This window comes from Eptesicus fuscus, chromosome 4 (assembly GCF_027574615.1).
Source record: "Eptesicus fuscus isolate TK198812 chromosome 4, DD_ASM_mEF_20220401, whole genome shotgun sequence".
In the NCBI taxonomy this organism is placed as follows: Eukaryota; Metazoa; Chordata; class Mammalia; order Chiroptera; family Vespertilionidae; genus Eptesicus; species Eptesicus fuscus.
Window position 1 is genome coordinate 104767263 of NC_072476.1, and position 17377 is coordinate 104784639.

A 17377-nucleotide genomic window follows, 5' to 3' on the forward strand; every position below is an offset into this window, starting at 1 on the left:
CAGCCCATGACACCCTGCAGCATATCCCTAGGAAATACCTTGCATATCAATCTAGTTAACTCTTCTGTTCATGTTGTATTAAAATGATGAAATTTCAGAGGACCTTTGAAGCCTGTGGTATTAAGCACCCTCACAAGTAGAAATAAGAACAAAAGCCATCATTTTCTTCTATTAATCAATAAACATAGAAATCTACAACTTGTGAAATACATTTTTTAATTGTTTTTATAGAGGAAGGGAGAGGGAGAGCAAGATAGAAACATCAATGCTGAGAGAGAATCATTGATCTGCTGCCTCCTGCTCACCCCCCACCGGAGATTGAGTCCACAACCCAGGCATGTGCCCTGACCGAGAATTGAACCATGACCCCCAGTTCATAGGTTGACACTCAGCCACTGAGCTGCATCGGCCAGGCGAAAAACACATTCTTGAAAAGCAACCTTCATGCATCCATTCAACAAAGAGTTCTGAATGGCTACAAGGTGCCAAGTACTGGGAGGCAGCCTCCCGGAGGAGATCCTGGAAGGCGTGGGTCCACACAGGGGAGTTCTCCCTTGACAAGCACACAAGACCGATTCCTGCTCAGAGCGTCCCGAGCGCAGGATGCTTGCAAGAGCAGCCAGCGCTCTTGGCAGGGTGAGAAGGAAAAAGATAGGTGCAGCGCTTTCTCCATCTGAGTCCCAAGGCGTAGGGAAAAAATAACTTTTCTGGTTCTCCTGGCTCCGCAGGCAGGAGCACAGAGAAGAGGAGAGGCAGGTGCTCTGAGGCCACCCTGAATCTTGGATGTGAACCTATAGAAAACACCAGAAGGAGACTGGCTGCCTCTCCCAGGAAGTTCTGGGGCAGAGCGAGTAGGAGAAAAGGAAAGCATCACCCCAAGGAAACACACAGACCACCAGTAACATGGAACTAGATTTAGTAACAAGTCTAGAAGTGACACCCGTCATGGACTATCCATCAGACAACTCTGGGCATCTTGCCTAGTCCACTTCCTTGCTTCCAACACCAGAGGACCAGGCCCAGCAGCTGCAGGGGAGGGCAGTGTCCCGGGATGAGACCTGCCCCTCCTCCTCACTTCCATGAGGCTGGAGGGCTTGGAAACTTGCCAAAGCAACCCTCCTCCCTCCCCAAGTCCTCTGACCCACAGGCCTCATTGATGCTGGAGGCGGAGAAGGTGATGAGGTGTAAATTGGAAATGCAAGTGGAGTCTTAAGCTGAACCAAGTTCTAAAAACAGAAACTGGCCAGAAATGTACATGATGTGTCCCAGATTTATTTGAGGCAAGAGGAAAATGGAATTGGGCAGAGCATAGAAAAGCTGTGTTTGTTGGCTAGGGCTGCCATAACAAAGTACCGCAAGCTGAGTGGCTTAAAATAATGAAAATGTATCGTCTCACGGTTCTGGAGGCCAGGAATCTAAAATCAATGTCTCAGCAGTTCCCCCGGACACTGTAGGACAGAACCCTTCCTGGTCTTTCCTGGCTTTTGGTGTTTGCAGAAACCCTCGGCACTCCTTGGCTTGTAGGTGCATCCATCACTCGGTCTCTGCCTCCATCATCACGTGGCTGTCCTCTTGTCTTCCTTCTGTGCTGTCTACCCACGTTCGCATTGTCTTAGGAGGATGGCAGTCCTGTTGGGTTAGGCCCACTCTAATGACCTGATCTTTATTTAGATCACAACTGCAAAGACCCTATTTCTAAATAGGGTCATATTCACAGGCACCAGGGGTTGGACTTTATTTAACATATTCTTTTTTGCAGGCACCATTCAATCCATAGCACTGTGATTGGAAAAAAAGAAAATGTTTTCTCTTTGTGCCCCATAATATAACCAAAGGCTTATACAAGCTGTTACATTCATATTATTTGATTAAAGTACATTGCTTTAAAGTATTTTATTCTTTTACTTATAGCAATCTTCCTTAAGGATATTTTTAGTGCATTAATCCATTAAAGTTTGCATTAGGTTACTTTGCATACACCACTTACCAGTTGAATTTTTCACACTCTACTATTAATATTAATATAGCAATTTAGTACAAGAAGTGTTAAGAGCTAGTGATAAAACCATCATCATGAAGCAAAGAGCAAAACTTAACATATTAAATACCTGGAATTTGGGCCTAAAATCTCCACCACTATCCTAGAAAATTAAATAAATTCCAGATCAAAGGTAAAGGCTTTATTCTCTTAGGCTACTAGAAATGAATATGAAGCATTCATGCTTGTTAAGTAACAGGAAACCAATTCAGGCCCTTTTTCAATATGGATTTTAATTTTTGTTTATTCTGCAAGATACTGACAAAATAAAGGAGACCCAAGTTTAAAGAACTTTATAAATCATCATGCTCTACATCTCAGATGTCCTGGAAGCAGAATCCTAAGGCTATGAGTGAGTTCCTCTTTGTGGCAGTCTTCAACAAAGCTCACTGAATTTTAGAATATTTCACTGTTTTTTCTCTTTCTACAAAAACCTACAACTCGCACAACCAAGATTCCTTCAGTTTAAAGAGTGTCTCTCTCCTGCAATTTGCAGAAGAGCACCCAAGAACTAACCCTAGTCCACACCTTCCTAAATTCCATCTCTGAGTCGCAAGTCTAACAGGTCCTGGTGTGTCTGTCTGGTTGGCGTCAGACACCACATCCCTGCAGCTTGATTAATTGGATTCTAAATGGCTGGCTGTCTCTGAGGTCACCTTCATTCTTTTGGAATATATCATCTGTGGAATCAATGAGGCATCAAGCTTCTAACCAAACAAGTGGCCTGCAAAATTAGAGCTGTATCTATTTTATGTTATGGGAGTGAGGCAGCCACTGCCGCTCTATTTGTCTTCTTGACAAGTTCTAGCTGTACAGCTTCAGTTCCACCTGTCAAATGTCAGTTAGTCGAGGTGTGTGTCACCAACTAAGGGACTCCAAGGAACAGATGGTGCCCTGAAAGTCATGCTCACAGTGATTTATGGAGAAAGATGTTCATGACAACGTTATTTATAATGGCAAAAAATGACACAGCCTAAATATCCAGTGATAAATTATGGGCCCTCCATATGGAAATAGTACACGACCATTGACCAGCACCTCTTTAAAAAGATATTTAAAGGACATAATAAAAGGTGGGAAAAAACAGGCTATCATGCTGTATATGCTTAAACTATGTAAATTGTGTGTGTAATGCCTTTAAAAACAACAACTGGGAGAACAAATCACTGGGATTTGGGTTATTTTAATTTTCTTCATTTTCTAGAATTAAACAGGTACAGATAACATTTTTTTTGGGAATTAATAAACTGGACAATTAATAAAATCAAGCCTAAATTCTCAAAGATTGATAACAGTTGGAGATACTCAGTAGCTGTTTGAACTCAGAAAAACTCCTCTGAGACTCAGTTTCCTCATGTGAAAATGGAGACAGTACCAGCCAACTCACTCTATTGGTTCTGAGCATTGGTTGGAGTGTATGCATATTACAACTACTGAGTCTAAAGTGAATTATGCATTCAACTATCTTGGTTTATTATTATTATTATTATTATTATTATTATTATTTAGCATCAGTGGAGAAAATGCTTGGACTTCATCATTTATTTCCTATCACACAAGACACTTTTACTGCCAACCTTGCCTTTGAAGCCTGATTTATTAAGGAGCCCACAGGCTTACTTAGAATGTTACTTGGAGAAATGGCTGGAGAATTCAGACTTTATATCTACCTAAGCTGATGAAAGGTGTTTGTTCACTGTGCTCATACAGGCATGACTATGATGATTAATTTCAGCAAGGAAGGTTAAAAGTTCTCTTTGGAATGAATCACCCTTGATGTCAAATCAGTGGAAAGATCAAAATAATCCAATTTTCATTTGAAAAAGCAGAATCAAGGACACTATTTAAGCAGCTATAACTCTAGTCCAGGTGAGAGACAATAGTAGTTTGGACTGAGGATGTTATAGAGCATATGGGGAGAGGTAGCTAGATTCAAGCTATGTTTTAGAGGTGGAATCAATAGGACTTGCTGATGGTTTGAATATAATTGATCATAGAAAGATACCAAAGATAACTCTTAGGTTTCTGGCTTGAGCAAAATTGGGTAGAATGACAGTAGGATGGGTTAGGAGCTGAGGAAAGTCCCAGGGAGTTGACAAGCTTTCCTGAGATCACCAACTAGATAGTAGCAAAACAAGGACTAGGATCCAAGTCTCCTGATTCTTATTGAATTGCTCTCTTCCATATTAAATTAACTTTCCTTGGGGATTTTTTCAGTAGCATTATGCCATTTACAGCACAGAAAAATTTTGTGTTTAGAAGTCCAGTTTCCAGGAGTAGTCACATATTAATTTTGAGGCTTTAGATATGAGTGTCAAATGCACATGTCTTCAGAGCCAGGAAACATAGACAAGTGAATATCAGGTTGATGGTTACAGAGAATGGGAAGAGGGGTGTTCTTTTGATGAACCTGCAGCATATATACCACATAACGGCATTCAAATCAAATTCAAATTAAAAAGTATTTCTAATCACTCTCCTGCCAATTAAAACAGGTTTATATGCAGTGTACCAACTCCTGCTAATTAAATGCAAATATGTTTGGTAACACCTTATTTTGCCTTTGAACACAAGCAAAAAAGAAATAAGTTCTGATCAAGGACACGACTCTTGTTCGGCCACTTATTGGAAATAACAATGTGTTTCTAACTGCGTGAATATTTATATGTAAAACAGAAATGTAAATTTTATTCCATTCACAAAGACCTAAAAGAAAGACATGCCCAAACCAATGAGGATAATGAATTGTGATCCAGTGAATACGGTTAATCCAACCTTTCACAACTAAAATTCAAATAAATTAATTGGATTATTTTGCCTGATGCATTTATTGTTCCCTTGAAATATGATGCCAAGAACCCTCAACCTCATCATTTAGAAATAGATGACAGAAAGAGGAAGAAAAGAGCAATTCAAAGTAGAAGCTATCATACAAAGTGATGTATGATCATATGGGTATTCAACAAGAAACCAATGGGAAAAAATGTGGCATAGAAAGAACTGTTTTCCACCTGCCTCATGAAATAGCTTAATGTTTAGAAAAATGTTTAATTTGTATATTTTTTAAATTGGGAAGCCATTCAGCCTACATGTTTCTTGCCAGTTTTGCAATTTCTAAATGCATTAATATAGAACCAAATTTGGCAGAATATCAGTGTAGTGTACCTTTGACAAGATGCCTGAATGTCTTTGTACGCTTAATTTTTGAAAATATACTTAATGAAAGGTCAAAAATTTAATCCATTATGTAGCTCACAAAACAAAATAACTAAATAGCAATGAAATAACTTGAAAGCATATGACCCAAGGATTGTCGCTATCAAGTTAACATTTTAGCATTTTTATTATCACTTTGTATCTGGGTGTGTGTTTTTTCAGAACATTTATTTATTTATTTATTCATTCATTCATTCATTTATTTATTTATTCATTTATTTATTTTTGGCTCTTAAAATATCTGTTCTGACTTTATTTTCTTTCCTACTCCTTAAAAAAGGTGGGCAATTGATGGATTTCTTCTGCTAGTAGGTTATAAACAATGAGGATAATGAATTGTGATCCAGTGATTACAGATAATCCAACCTTTCACAACTAAAATCAACCTTTCACAAATAACGTTCACAACTGTGACTGTATGAACATGACTATTTCCTTTCATCTGCTTACAAACATATATGCATGGAAAGCCCAGGTGCCTAGCACAGAACAATTGTAGGGTGGGACCTCGCCCCCAGGGTGACTTTTCCTCCCTTAGCATATCACTGGTCTTGCAGTTTGGACCCCCTGGCCTTTCCTCTCTAGAGGCAACACTAGGCCTCAGTTGTATTTCAGGTCCAGGCCCAGATAAGCAACAGAACCAGCCACAGCTGACATCAGGACCAGCTGCATTGAATAATGACCCCCTGCACTGATGCTGGCCAATCAATCAGTGGAGACCACAACCCTGAAAGGACACACCTGGAAAACTGCTGAATATTCCATTGAGATCTTCCCCTGGAACCTCCCCTAAAATCTCCACCCTTAAAACCCTTAGGAGGCAGGACCCAGTGCAATCCTCCTGCCTTTCCCTTGCCCCAACCTGTCCCAGGCACTTTACCATTAGCTTCCTCACTCCCAAGCTCCAGGGGCCCTTCCTTTACCTCTATAACTTGTTTCCTAAGCCCATTTCTTCTAGAAATTACTTCTACCTCTGTGATTTACAGTTCGGGTCTTGGCTTTAAATTCTTTCCTAGCCAGGACCCAGGTTTGGTTTGACCCCACCCACCAGTCAGACACCTGGTGCCATTCCTGCTGCCCTCAACAAGTGCATGTGACTTTATAAGAAAATCTGTGTCTATATATGCTTCTTTAATAAAAACTATCTTTCCCCCTTACTTTTATTTTGTAAACATTGAAGAAAGATAGTTAAAGAAATAAATTTAAAACAGGATCATACCTGGGAAAGGGTGGAGAGGGTCAATGGGGAGAAAAAAATGGACATCTGTAATACTTTCAACAATAAAGATAAATTTAAAAAAACACAGGACCATACATTTTGGTCAGCGGATTAAATCTAGCCTTTTCCTTGTTTAGCACAGGATTGACATGGAGTAAACTTCATTCTGAAATGAAAGGGGTGGATTTCACAAAGGATACTCCGGCCGGTGACCTGTATTTGTTAGTTGGTGGTTCAGATTATATATTTATTGAAAGACAGCATGCCAATGCACTTTGCTGGGCACGGGGGATACAAATGGATGGCAAAGCACACACGGTCTTTTGTCTTCATGGAGAGAAGATAGACATCAATCACATCATCAAACAAATATTAGCATGATTACCAACTGCAAGTGCAATTAAAGACCATACAGAGTGCAGGGCAGTATGTAGGCAACGGGGACAGGAAGACAAACAAGCCCTCAGAGAACACAGAATGCTTCTCCTCTCACATTCAGGCACCAGTTCTAGTTCTCTGTGTGTCTTTTGTTTTGAAGGGAAACCTAAGGGATTCCTTAAGAATATGCCACCCAGAAATTAGGAGTGCTCTATTGATGTAGCAGTTAATTTTTACTCTAGTCTAGTTTTCTATTCCTAAAAAAAAAACAAAACACTTAGTAGTCTGTATAAATAATAAATAATAGCTCAGGGATATGGTTGTCCCAAGCCATATTCTCTTCTTCTCTCACAGAAGTCTTGTGGAGCTGCTAAAATGATAATCGACCTCATTAAAATCATCCTGACAGTCAGTGCTCCCGCAGAAATTGAGGAGGATGCTGGGAAATTACCATTGCTCTGCCAAGATGCTAAGTCTCAATTAAAAGGAGCAGATTTTCCCTGACAGGAGAGTAAGGTCCAAAATAAAGTAGTGCCTTCGGGATTATATATTATCCGGGATATTTTAGAGATCCGTGGTTTTTATTGTTAGGGATTTTTGTTGTGCATTCTAATCTTTTTTATTTTATTATTACTGTCTTTTTTATTTTATTATTTTATTATTATATTATATTTTATTATTATATTTATTTTATTATATTATTACTGTCTTTTTTATTTTATTATTACTGACTATTGCTCATACAAAGTCCCACCAATAGCCCTGCCTCCTGAGCTAGTTGCCCCCTCTCTGCACTGCTGCCTCCTCATGACATTCACTCAACTCTCATCTCTGCCTGAAAGCCCAGAAGTGCCCTGATCCTGTTTAGCCAAATAACATTTTAAAATACTCAATAATTCCATTTTCCAGCACACATTGAGCATCTGCTGCTTCATCAAGGAAACCAGGAAAGGGACTCATTCCTGATGTCAGGAGACATGAGCAAGTTGCCAGGTCAGGGGGAGCCTTGGTCGCCTCAACATTATTATGCAGTTATGAATCGCTGCCCTCCTTTACCTGTGGGGCTTTGATGAGATGAAATATATGCAAATTTGAAAGAAAGCATACTTCTTCCCAAACCCAAGGTAATATAATCAAAGCTTGACAAAGGCCTGAGGTTCGTGAGTGCACACTTTCTCTCTCCGCCCCTGGCACCATCAGGCCTTGGTGACGTACTGATAGGGAAACGAGACATAGAAGTCTACATCTCTGGGTCCTGGCCCTCCTGGGCCTGACAGGTGCGGGTCTGAGGCCCCAGAGCCTGGACTTCTGCAGCCACACGGAGCTGAGCCACCTGGTCGTGGGTGAGACATCGGGCACCTGGGGGCAGTCCTTTGTTTTCGCTCCAATAAATCTTGCCAGTGTTGCTCACATCCTCCTATGCGTGAGTCCCCGAAATGCTTTTCTCATGACTCCGTGGAAGAATCCTATTTCCACCCACAGCAGAATGGCCCCTGTGAGAATTGCTAATTCAGTCACTTAAATAAAACTGTCTAAACTTAGATGTGCATATGGTACTCATTGAATAAATCTTAAAGGTGACACTTCTTGACAGGCAAGGGAAATATTTGAGTGCCAACTACAGAACCACAAACCTGTCTAAATACTATAACTTGTGAGATACTTTGCCAATTTGTAATGCAAATATATATGCAGACACACACACACACACACACACACACACTTTATACGAAGTATTCCTTCGTATATTGTATATGTTTGTCTTTGTAGGGCAGGTGTTTATAGCTGAAATTGGATAGTATTGCTGTTTTTAAGTTTATTTTCTCTTTATTTCTTTAATATTGTTTTTTTCCTACTACACCAGTGTTTTGTAAATAGGGAAAACAATTATTCTGATACTAGAGGCCCGAAATTCATGCAAGGGTAGGGTCCCTAGGCCTGGCCTTCGATCAGGGCTGATTGGGGCCTTCAGGCTGCCAGCCTGGGGTCTTCCTTCCCTGGCTGCAGGCTACCGGCTGGGGCCTTCCTTTGTTCCACACCACCCCCTGGTGGTCAGTGCACATCATAGCAAGTGATTGAACTCCAGTTCTCACAGTTGAACTCCCATGGAGACAATTTGCACATTAGCCTTTTATATATAGAGAGAGAGCCCACATGTTAAGCCACAGTAAGCAGTGGAACATTTTGTTCATGTTAGCCTTAAAGACATGACATATTGCAATTTGTGTATAAAGTTGGGCTTCATCCAGGGTTATTGGCTCACAGCTTCCAAAACACTCATAATGTCCTTCAGTGTTGAGAGTGATAAATATGTCTTCCGTTAAGTTAATAAGGTGACTTTTGGAAAATTCTAAAGAATGGAGGCTGGTTGCCAGGAGACAAAACTATGTGACTAGGGAATTGGAACTTTCAGTTCTAGCCCTGACCTTCACCTGAAAGAAGGGGAGAGGGCTGGAGATTGAGCTCAATCACCAATGGTCAATGATTTAATTATCCATGCCTGTGTCATGCAGCCTTCACAAAAACCCAAAATAGCAGGTGCAGAGAGCTTCCAGGTGGTGTGCGTGGAGACTGGAGAGAGTGGTGGGTGTGTCTAAGGTCTTGGCAGCTCCTTGCCCTTTTTCCATCCCTTGTCTGATGCATCTCTTCCACCTGCTGTTCCTGGGTTACATCTTTTTGTAATAAATTGCTAATCCTGTAGGCCAGATGTTTCTCTGAGTTCTGTGAGCTGCTCTAGCAAGTTAATTCGACCTGAGGAGAATTTCATAGGAACCTCCAATCTATAGCTGATCTCTTGCCAGTAAGTGATTTCGCATTTGTTTCATTCCACCAAAAATAAATATATTCCAAACAGCACAAGTAAACTATGCATATTTTATTGACTGTTTAGATTGGAAACAGGGATAATTTACATCATTCTTTACATAGGCATCAAATATTTGAAATCACAATTAAAATATATAGCTTGAGAGAGACATAATAACTAATTGCAACTGATGGATCACAATTGGGTTGTATTCAAACAAATATATTCTTTAAAAATATAATGATACTATGAGGAAATTGAACTGACTAAATATTTGATGGTATTAAGAAATTACTGTTAAATTTTTAAAGTATAATAATGGTATTATACTTACATTTTCTTTAAGCACTCTTTTTCTGTTACTGTTAATCCTGACCCAAGGATTTTTTCCATTGGTTTTTAGAGAGAATGGAAGGAAGAGGGAGAGAGACAGAGAGAAATATTGCTGTGAGAGACACATTGATTGGTTGCTCCCCACACGCACCTCAACCAAGGCTGTGGATCGACCAGAATCAAACCCTTTAGTCTGAGGGTCGATGCTCAATCCATTGAGCCAAACTGGCGAAGGTTTCAATGACTCTTTTGAATTCTTTACTTTTAGAGAAATATTCAAATATATTTGTGAATAAAATTATATAATGTCTGGGATTTACTTCAAAACAATCCATAAATAGGGGAAACAAAAGAAGACGTACATGAAAGAAGATGGGTTATGACTTGATAATTATTGACATATGAGTATTTATTATACAACCATCTCTACTTTTGTAAATGTTTGATATTTGCCATATTTTACAAAATAAAATAAAATTTTATTTAGACATTCTCTTCTCTTCCAAAGTCTTTCTTCAACCACCACTCATCAAAATTTCCCATTTCACTAAATTTTTTCTCAAACTCCTGTTTCCTCAAGCAAGTCAACTCTCTCCTTACACTTACAATCCTATATAATAAAACCCTAATATGCCCGGTCACTATGATGCGCATTGACCACCAGGGGGCAGACGCTCAATCCAGGGGCTGCCCCCTGGTGGTCAGTGCACTTCCACAGGGGGAGCACAGCTCAGCCAGAAGCCGGCTGGCAAGCTCAGCAGCAGTGGCGGGAGCCTCTCTCGCCTCTGTGGCAGTGCTAAGGAGCAGTGAGCCTAGTGGTAAGGAGCAGTGAGCAGGTGGGCGGTAAGGAGCAAGGGGTCCTGGAATGTGAGAGGGATCCTGACTGCGAGAGGGTGCAGGCCGGGCTGAGGGATTCCCCCCCCCCCTCCCACCGCCCCGGCCAGTGAACAAATTTTGTGCACCAGGCCTCTAGTCCTCAAATAGAAAAACAAAAACCTTGAAGCTAACCATGCCCAACCTTTAAAAGACATTTTAAAAGTAAAGATGATTAATATGCTTAAAGCCTATCCCTTGAGATCTTGCTTCTCATGCCAAAGCATCTGTTTAATCATTTAACCAAATCACAACACGCCTTGTAAATTATTACACTGGAATTTTTAAAACAAAGAAAATGTATTCTCATGAATTTTATCAACTCAGCGGCATCAAAATTCATATGTGTGCCTGTGTGTGCACATATACACTTGTATAGCTCAGTTTATTTATGTGACTAAGAGGCATAAAAGCCTAAGTGAGAGTTGAAAAATTAATTTTGAGAGCTTGAGTTAAATAAAATAATAAACAAGTCAGAATGGAGTAAACCTAACAAATTACGACAGTGGTATGAGGTATAGTCTCCATTTGAATTGATCTTTTATACCTTAATCTAATTTTATAGTCTTGCCTTTGCTATTGATGATTCATGTAAGGCCAACTGACAAACACAGAAGGAAAATGTGATCAAGCATAGGAACTAAGTGGCCATATCTGGTCTCCACAGATCTCTAGTCATATTTAGGCTTATGACAATCCATAATGTTTGGAACATAACAGCATTATTGTTCTGGCAGACACTAGACTATCTACTCAAAAGATCCTCATAACACCTTTCTTCCATACCTCCCTCTATTGAGAGGCATAGAGGCTAAAATACATGTTTTCCCAGACTCCACGGCAGTGAAGAGTAGCCATGTGATGAAATTCTTATGTTGCTCTTGTTCCCATCCCATGAAATGTGAATGAAATTCACTGTGGATGTCTTCTCCTCCAAAATTCAGAATGCCAATATCACACATGGAGAAAGCTTTGTACTCTTCTACCTTCTTCCTTCCTGGAATGCAAGCGTGAGGTCTACATGATGGTATGGCAATCTTCTTGCAACTAGGAGGTCAAAACCACACTCTAAAGATAGCAAAGCAGTAAAACGAGAACAGCAATTCCTCAACAGCTGCTTCAGCTCTGGCTGCCTGTCTCCAGATGGAATTTGACATAAGAACAATAAAGCACTATGTTTAAGCCATGTTAAAAGTGTTTTCTGGGTTTGGGGTTTGGGATTTGTTGTTTTTGTTGTTGCTTTGCTTCTATTTTGCAAGGAAACATATTTCTGACTTATACACCAGTGTTCCTGGCAGCAAACTAGGTGGCAGAACTTCACAAGACAGAAACAACATCGATATGTAAGAATGTTTCAGACTTCTGCTCCTGGCAAATATGAAACAACAGAGATTGGATTCATCCTTCCATATAAAACAACTAAAACAACAGGCACAATATGAAAAATGACAGTGTTCAGACACTGAACACCAGTTAATTCAGGATATTGATCTCTAAGAGTGGAGAAAATATGAGGTTGGCCCCAATGACTGCCCCAACCTTACTTCTGGGGAAGAGTATAGGAAATTTCCTATCCACAAAAGGTCCAATACAAAAAAAATAATTTAATGTTTGCTGTTTAGGCATTAAAAATAACATTACAAATGATTTGGCATTGCCAAGAAAATTAAAACAAAGTTGCTTTATGCAGGAAATAACAATTCTTAGGTCAACTAATCTGAACTTCAGACTTTTACAATTGAGAAACAAACTCAGTTGATTTTTCCAGAGTAATACAACTAGTTTGAAGCAGAACTTAAATGCAATTCAAATTTCTGAATTCCAGGTTCCATGTTGTTTTTTTCTTTTTCCTTTTGTTTCATACATAAATTCTTCTGGTGAGGGTATTTTGAATATATATTTTATCATAACAATATAGCTGATCACCATATAATTGCCCAACTCTTGGAAAATAAATAGGAAAAAATCAATCATCTCCTAACGTTTCTATCTCTCTGAAATCAAGGAATTCTTTAGTATAGACAGTCACAAAAAGAGAGATTAGGGGCAATCAGGCAGGCAGGCAAGCAGTTAGGTGCATCAGGCAGGCTGGCAGAGTGGTTAGGGGTGATCAGGCAGGCAGGCAGGCAGGTAGGCGAGTGGTTAGGAGCCAGTGGTCCTGGATTGCAAGAGGGATGTCCCAGATTGTGAGAGGGTGCAGGCCGGGCCGAGGGACCCTCCGCCCATGCAAGAATTTTGTGCACCAGGCCTCTAGTTTTAAATAAGGATACCACCTGAGTCCTGCTACGTGGCACTTGTGGACAGATCAGAAAATGGTGATGCTGAATTGGGAAACTGAACTTGTTTTTCACTCAGCCTGCTGAGGCCTTCTACAATAAATACAGTGCAGAATACCTGTCTATGAAAAGAAAGATGCATTCAAAGATTTAGTTGGAAGCATTTTACCTTTGAATCTGAACTAAACGTCACTAATGAATAGAAGCTAGCCAGAGAAGCAGCAAAAGCTGAGAACTGTGCTGAGCCCCTCTCCTCAGCCCCTTTTCCATCCAGACCTGTAGACCACTAGGACCCCCTTCCCACTCCCTCTAACATCTACCACATTAACATACTATCTGGGCACACCTTGGAAATTGTGGCCATATAGAGTTAGGGTTAGGGGAGCATGGGGACCAGATTTAGGTCCATACTAGTAAAATTGAAATCATTATAGCCAAGAGGTCTGTATAAAAAAAGTGATTTGAAAATCAGAAAAGATGCCCTGGCTGGTTGCTCAGTGGTTAGAGCATCAGCCCATTATCTGAAGGGTCATGGGCTTGATTCCCGGTCAAGGGCATGTACTTGGGTTGTAGGTTCCCTCCTTTTCCCAGTCGGGGCAAGTGTAGCAGGAAACCAATAGATGTGTATCTCTCACATGGACGTTTCTCTCTCTCTCTCTCTCTCTCTCTCTCTCTCAGCTCTCTCTCTCTCTCTCTCTCTCTCCTCAGTTCTCTCTCTCTCTTCTCTCTCTCTCTCTTCCCCCTTCCACTCTCTCTAAAAAACAATGGGAAAAATATCCTTGGGTGAGGATTAACGAAAAAGAAAACCAGAAGGGAGAATGGAGTCAAGAAGAAAGCCTGAGCCTGGAATGAGGTCAAGTCCATGAAGGGGGTGGGGCGAAGAGAGGAGGAAGGAGGCAGAGAAGGCTTTGCTCGCTGCTGTCAGTTGGACATTCCACTCAACTGCCCCTGGCAGGGATTCCAGTCCACTGAGCATGCCCAGTAGGTGTGAGTGACTCACCAAGTAGAACCATCACCATGATCACCACACAGGCTTTACCAACACCAGGCCTGTAAAGTGACCACTGAGAACCGTTCCCGAATTTGTGACCCATGGACCCAAGCTTAGGGAGAGGAGCTCCTTTGGTCTACAAACATGGTTTGAGTTCCAGCTTCTAATTTCTTCCTTCTCAGACACTGGTCTCCACCAAAGGCTCACCATTCGGGGAGATGCTGCCATTTTGTTGGTCAGCAGGAGATCAGAAGCAAGAAAATGTCATGGTGGTAGAACACAGCATCCCCCTCCACAGCAGACCATCGCTGGAAGCTTCCAGATCAGTTTGCCAGTCAAGTCAAGGAGGGACTTGCATTTAGGGAACCCAATGTGAACCTTATATGAGAAACCTGCCGATCTGCTTCTTGGACCTTTTAGCCTCACTGTTTCTGATACTTAGGTGCTATCTCTTAGCCTGAAATAGCGGCAATATGTCTCAGGGCCCGGAGGAAACTGTAGGTAAGCATCGCGGTCTTCTGAGGAGTTAGGGGTGTTGTGTCTGTGTGACCATGTGCATAAGTGGGGCTGGGGGTGGAATGTGTCATGGTGGGAGGTTATATACATTAGAGGTTTTCTGAAAGACTATGCTGAAGTAAGATTGCCTCTCTCTACTCTCCCTTAATTCCAAAATAATAAAACTGCATTCATTGTAAACCACCAATGATAGGCCCGGAGCCTGAGCGATGACTGTGGCTTATCTTCTTTGAAAATGCATAGTCTACCTGAGGAGAAAGTGGCTACAATACAAAGAAAGACAATTGCTTTTTGTCGCTGTAAGAAACATCCAAACATGTACCTAAATTTTATAAAAGATCATTTGAGCCAAACTGATGCCATATGCTGGGAGCAAGCTCTCAAATGCTCAGTAGAATAAGTTTTACAGTGGCTTTTCTGCTTTTGAGATTAAGGAGGGAACATAAGATTACTTAGAGGTGGGAGGAAGCAAGGCAGGGTTGGATTACAGGGTAAAGATTGTGTGCTCTCTTGAGGGTGGTTATGTCTTTTTTTTTTTAATCTTTATTGTTGAAAGTATTACAAATGCCCCCCTCTCTCCCCCATTGAACCCTTCTAAGCTCACCCCCAGCCTCCACCCTAGGCCTTCACCACCCTATTGCCTGTGTCCACGGGGTATGCTTATGTGCACACAGGTTCTGCGGTTGATCATCTTCCACCCACCCCCACCTTCCCTCTGAGATTCAACAGTCTGTTCCATGCTGAGGGTGGTTATGTCATATTTCAAAGGTGTGTTAACCTGGATGCACAGAAACAATGAACAGGGCTTGATTAAAGCAAAGACCTTTTACTAAAGAAAGAAAAACAACTTTTACTAAAATGTTATAGGCTTGAGGTGTGGCCTGCCCATTTAAAATTATACGATCAGATGACCCTGCGAGGTTACTTTCCCTGAACACCACCCCCCTCCCCTTTTTTTATTTTGCTCCACCCCGTTTGATTTTAAATACTGGAAGAATCCTGTGGAAATATTTTCCCCAATTTTCAAGTATGGCTGCCTTTCTGCGTTGCCAAAAGAGACTGTGCTGAGGGGGCTCTGTCGTCGGAGTTGCAGGCTTGTGGGGACTCACCACCTCCAAAAGCATCTCTTCTACCAACTTGTGCTGTGGCCTAAAATGGCTTGTTTTCTTTGACTCATTTTTTGTTTGTTTTGTTTTAGTTTTCCAGAGAGCTTTCTTCAAATACAAATATTGCTGGAGAGTGCAAGTCAAAAGATTATTATCAGAAAAGAGTGAGGTTGCATGAGCATGGGACCATAAGCAGACCTAATAGGGCCCAGAGGGGAGAGGGTGTGGAAAGGGAGAGAGAAGATGGGCTGAGGGAAGAGAACCGCATCACGCCATTGCCTTCTCGTGCTCACATCAGCTGTAAGGGATTCAGCTCATGCACTCTGAGAGCTGAGCCTTGCGAGAGGGGATACAGGTGATGCCTATAGGACTGGAGGGATACATAGGAACTTAGCGTCTTTGATCTTTCCCTCCACATTTAATTTAGGTTTTAGGGGGGAAATACTTAGCATCAGCTAGTTTCAAGTGTGTCAAGTACAGGAAATATGAATAATAAGACATAGTTTCTGCCAACCAAGAGCTGACAGTTAAGGAGAAGAGGAGGAGAGCGAGAGAGGGGGTGGGGAGAGAAAGACAGAGGAAGAGAGAGGAGAGAGAAAGTGAGAAAGTGGAATCTTTTGGGGACTATTGATTGTAATTAGCAGGAGGGCATGTTAGCACACACTTAATTCTTTCTCCATGCATTGTAGAGACTTTTGGATATATTAATCTCACTATCGGCATGCTGAGCAAGGATGATAATATCAGCAAGGTAAGGAAAAGAGAGAAAAATCTCTTTCCCATTGACTTTTTGTAGCCTGGTTATTGCAACATTTCGTATATGCCCTTCTTTGCCTAGACCTCCTCTTTTCTCTCAGGCTTCTTATGCGGTAACCAATTTTTCAGAAAATACACTTACAATGACAGTTATTACAATGTCTAACCAATTCTATTTGGCATTTAAGGAATCAGAGAATCCAGTTCTAGAAATTTGCCAAAGAATGCCCCTTTCCGTAACGTTTTGCAGGAAGATGTGGAAAGAGGGGGATGTTGTACTCACAGCCGTGTGGATTACAGCTGTAGAATTTGAGGCGCCTCTGAAAATCCCAAAACACCTCCCCTAATCATCTGTAACGCTAATTCACAATTAGAGGTTCTTTCCTCTGAAGGCTATTCTGGCTTCAGTAACCTTTTATAAGATAACCGTAGCTACTCTTTGTCGAACACGTATTGTTTGCTTTCCAAACAATAGTGCATCATATTATATTCCCTCTTCACAGCTTTATAAGGTCTTTATTGTGATTTTCATTTGACAACTGAGAAAAGGGAAGCACAGAGAAGTTACATGAGTTGCCTGAGAACAGAAGGACGACATCCAAACACAAGCCTGTCTGACTCCAAAGTAATGCCCCTAGTGATTATTCAATGCAGCCTCCCTGGGAAGGGCAATGCCCAGTTCTTCACCTCTTAATCCAGTGGTTCTGAGCCCTGACAATGCGTTAGAGTCTGTGTGCAAAGAGGGGTCCTTCACGTGTAAATGTGGGGGCAGTACCTCCAGGTACATGCTTGAGGCTGTGGAAGATTTCAGAACACCAGGCTTCCATCTTCCAGAGGCCATGGGGCCAGCCAGGGGGTGTGGAAGAGCC

At 41.3% G+C, this 17377-nt stretch overlaps 1 protein-coding gene across 5 annotated transcripts in view; it reads left to right on the forward strand.

Moving 5' to 3' along the window:
- The first annotated feature begins 14156 nt into the window (after positions 1 to 14156).
- MROH2B (maestro heat like repeat family member 2B) overlaps positions 14157 to 17377 on the forward strand; it is a 49838-nt gene continuing 46617 nt past the window's right edge. For all 5 annotated transcript variants that reach the window (XM_008155617.3, XM_028131280.2, XM_028131282.2 and 2 more), the window contains exons 1-2: positions 14157 to 14631; positions 16442 to 16503. In XM_008155617.3, the coding sequence (XP_008153839.2) occupies positions 14604 to 14631; positions 16442 to 16503 (90 nt within the window). In that variant the 5' untranslated portion in view covers positions 14157 to 14603. The remainder of the gene's footprint in view (positions 14632 to 16441; positions 16504 to 17377) is intronic.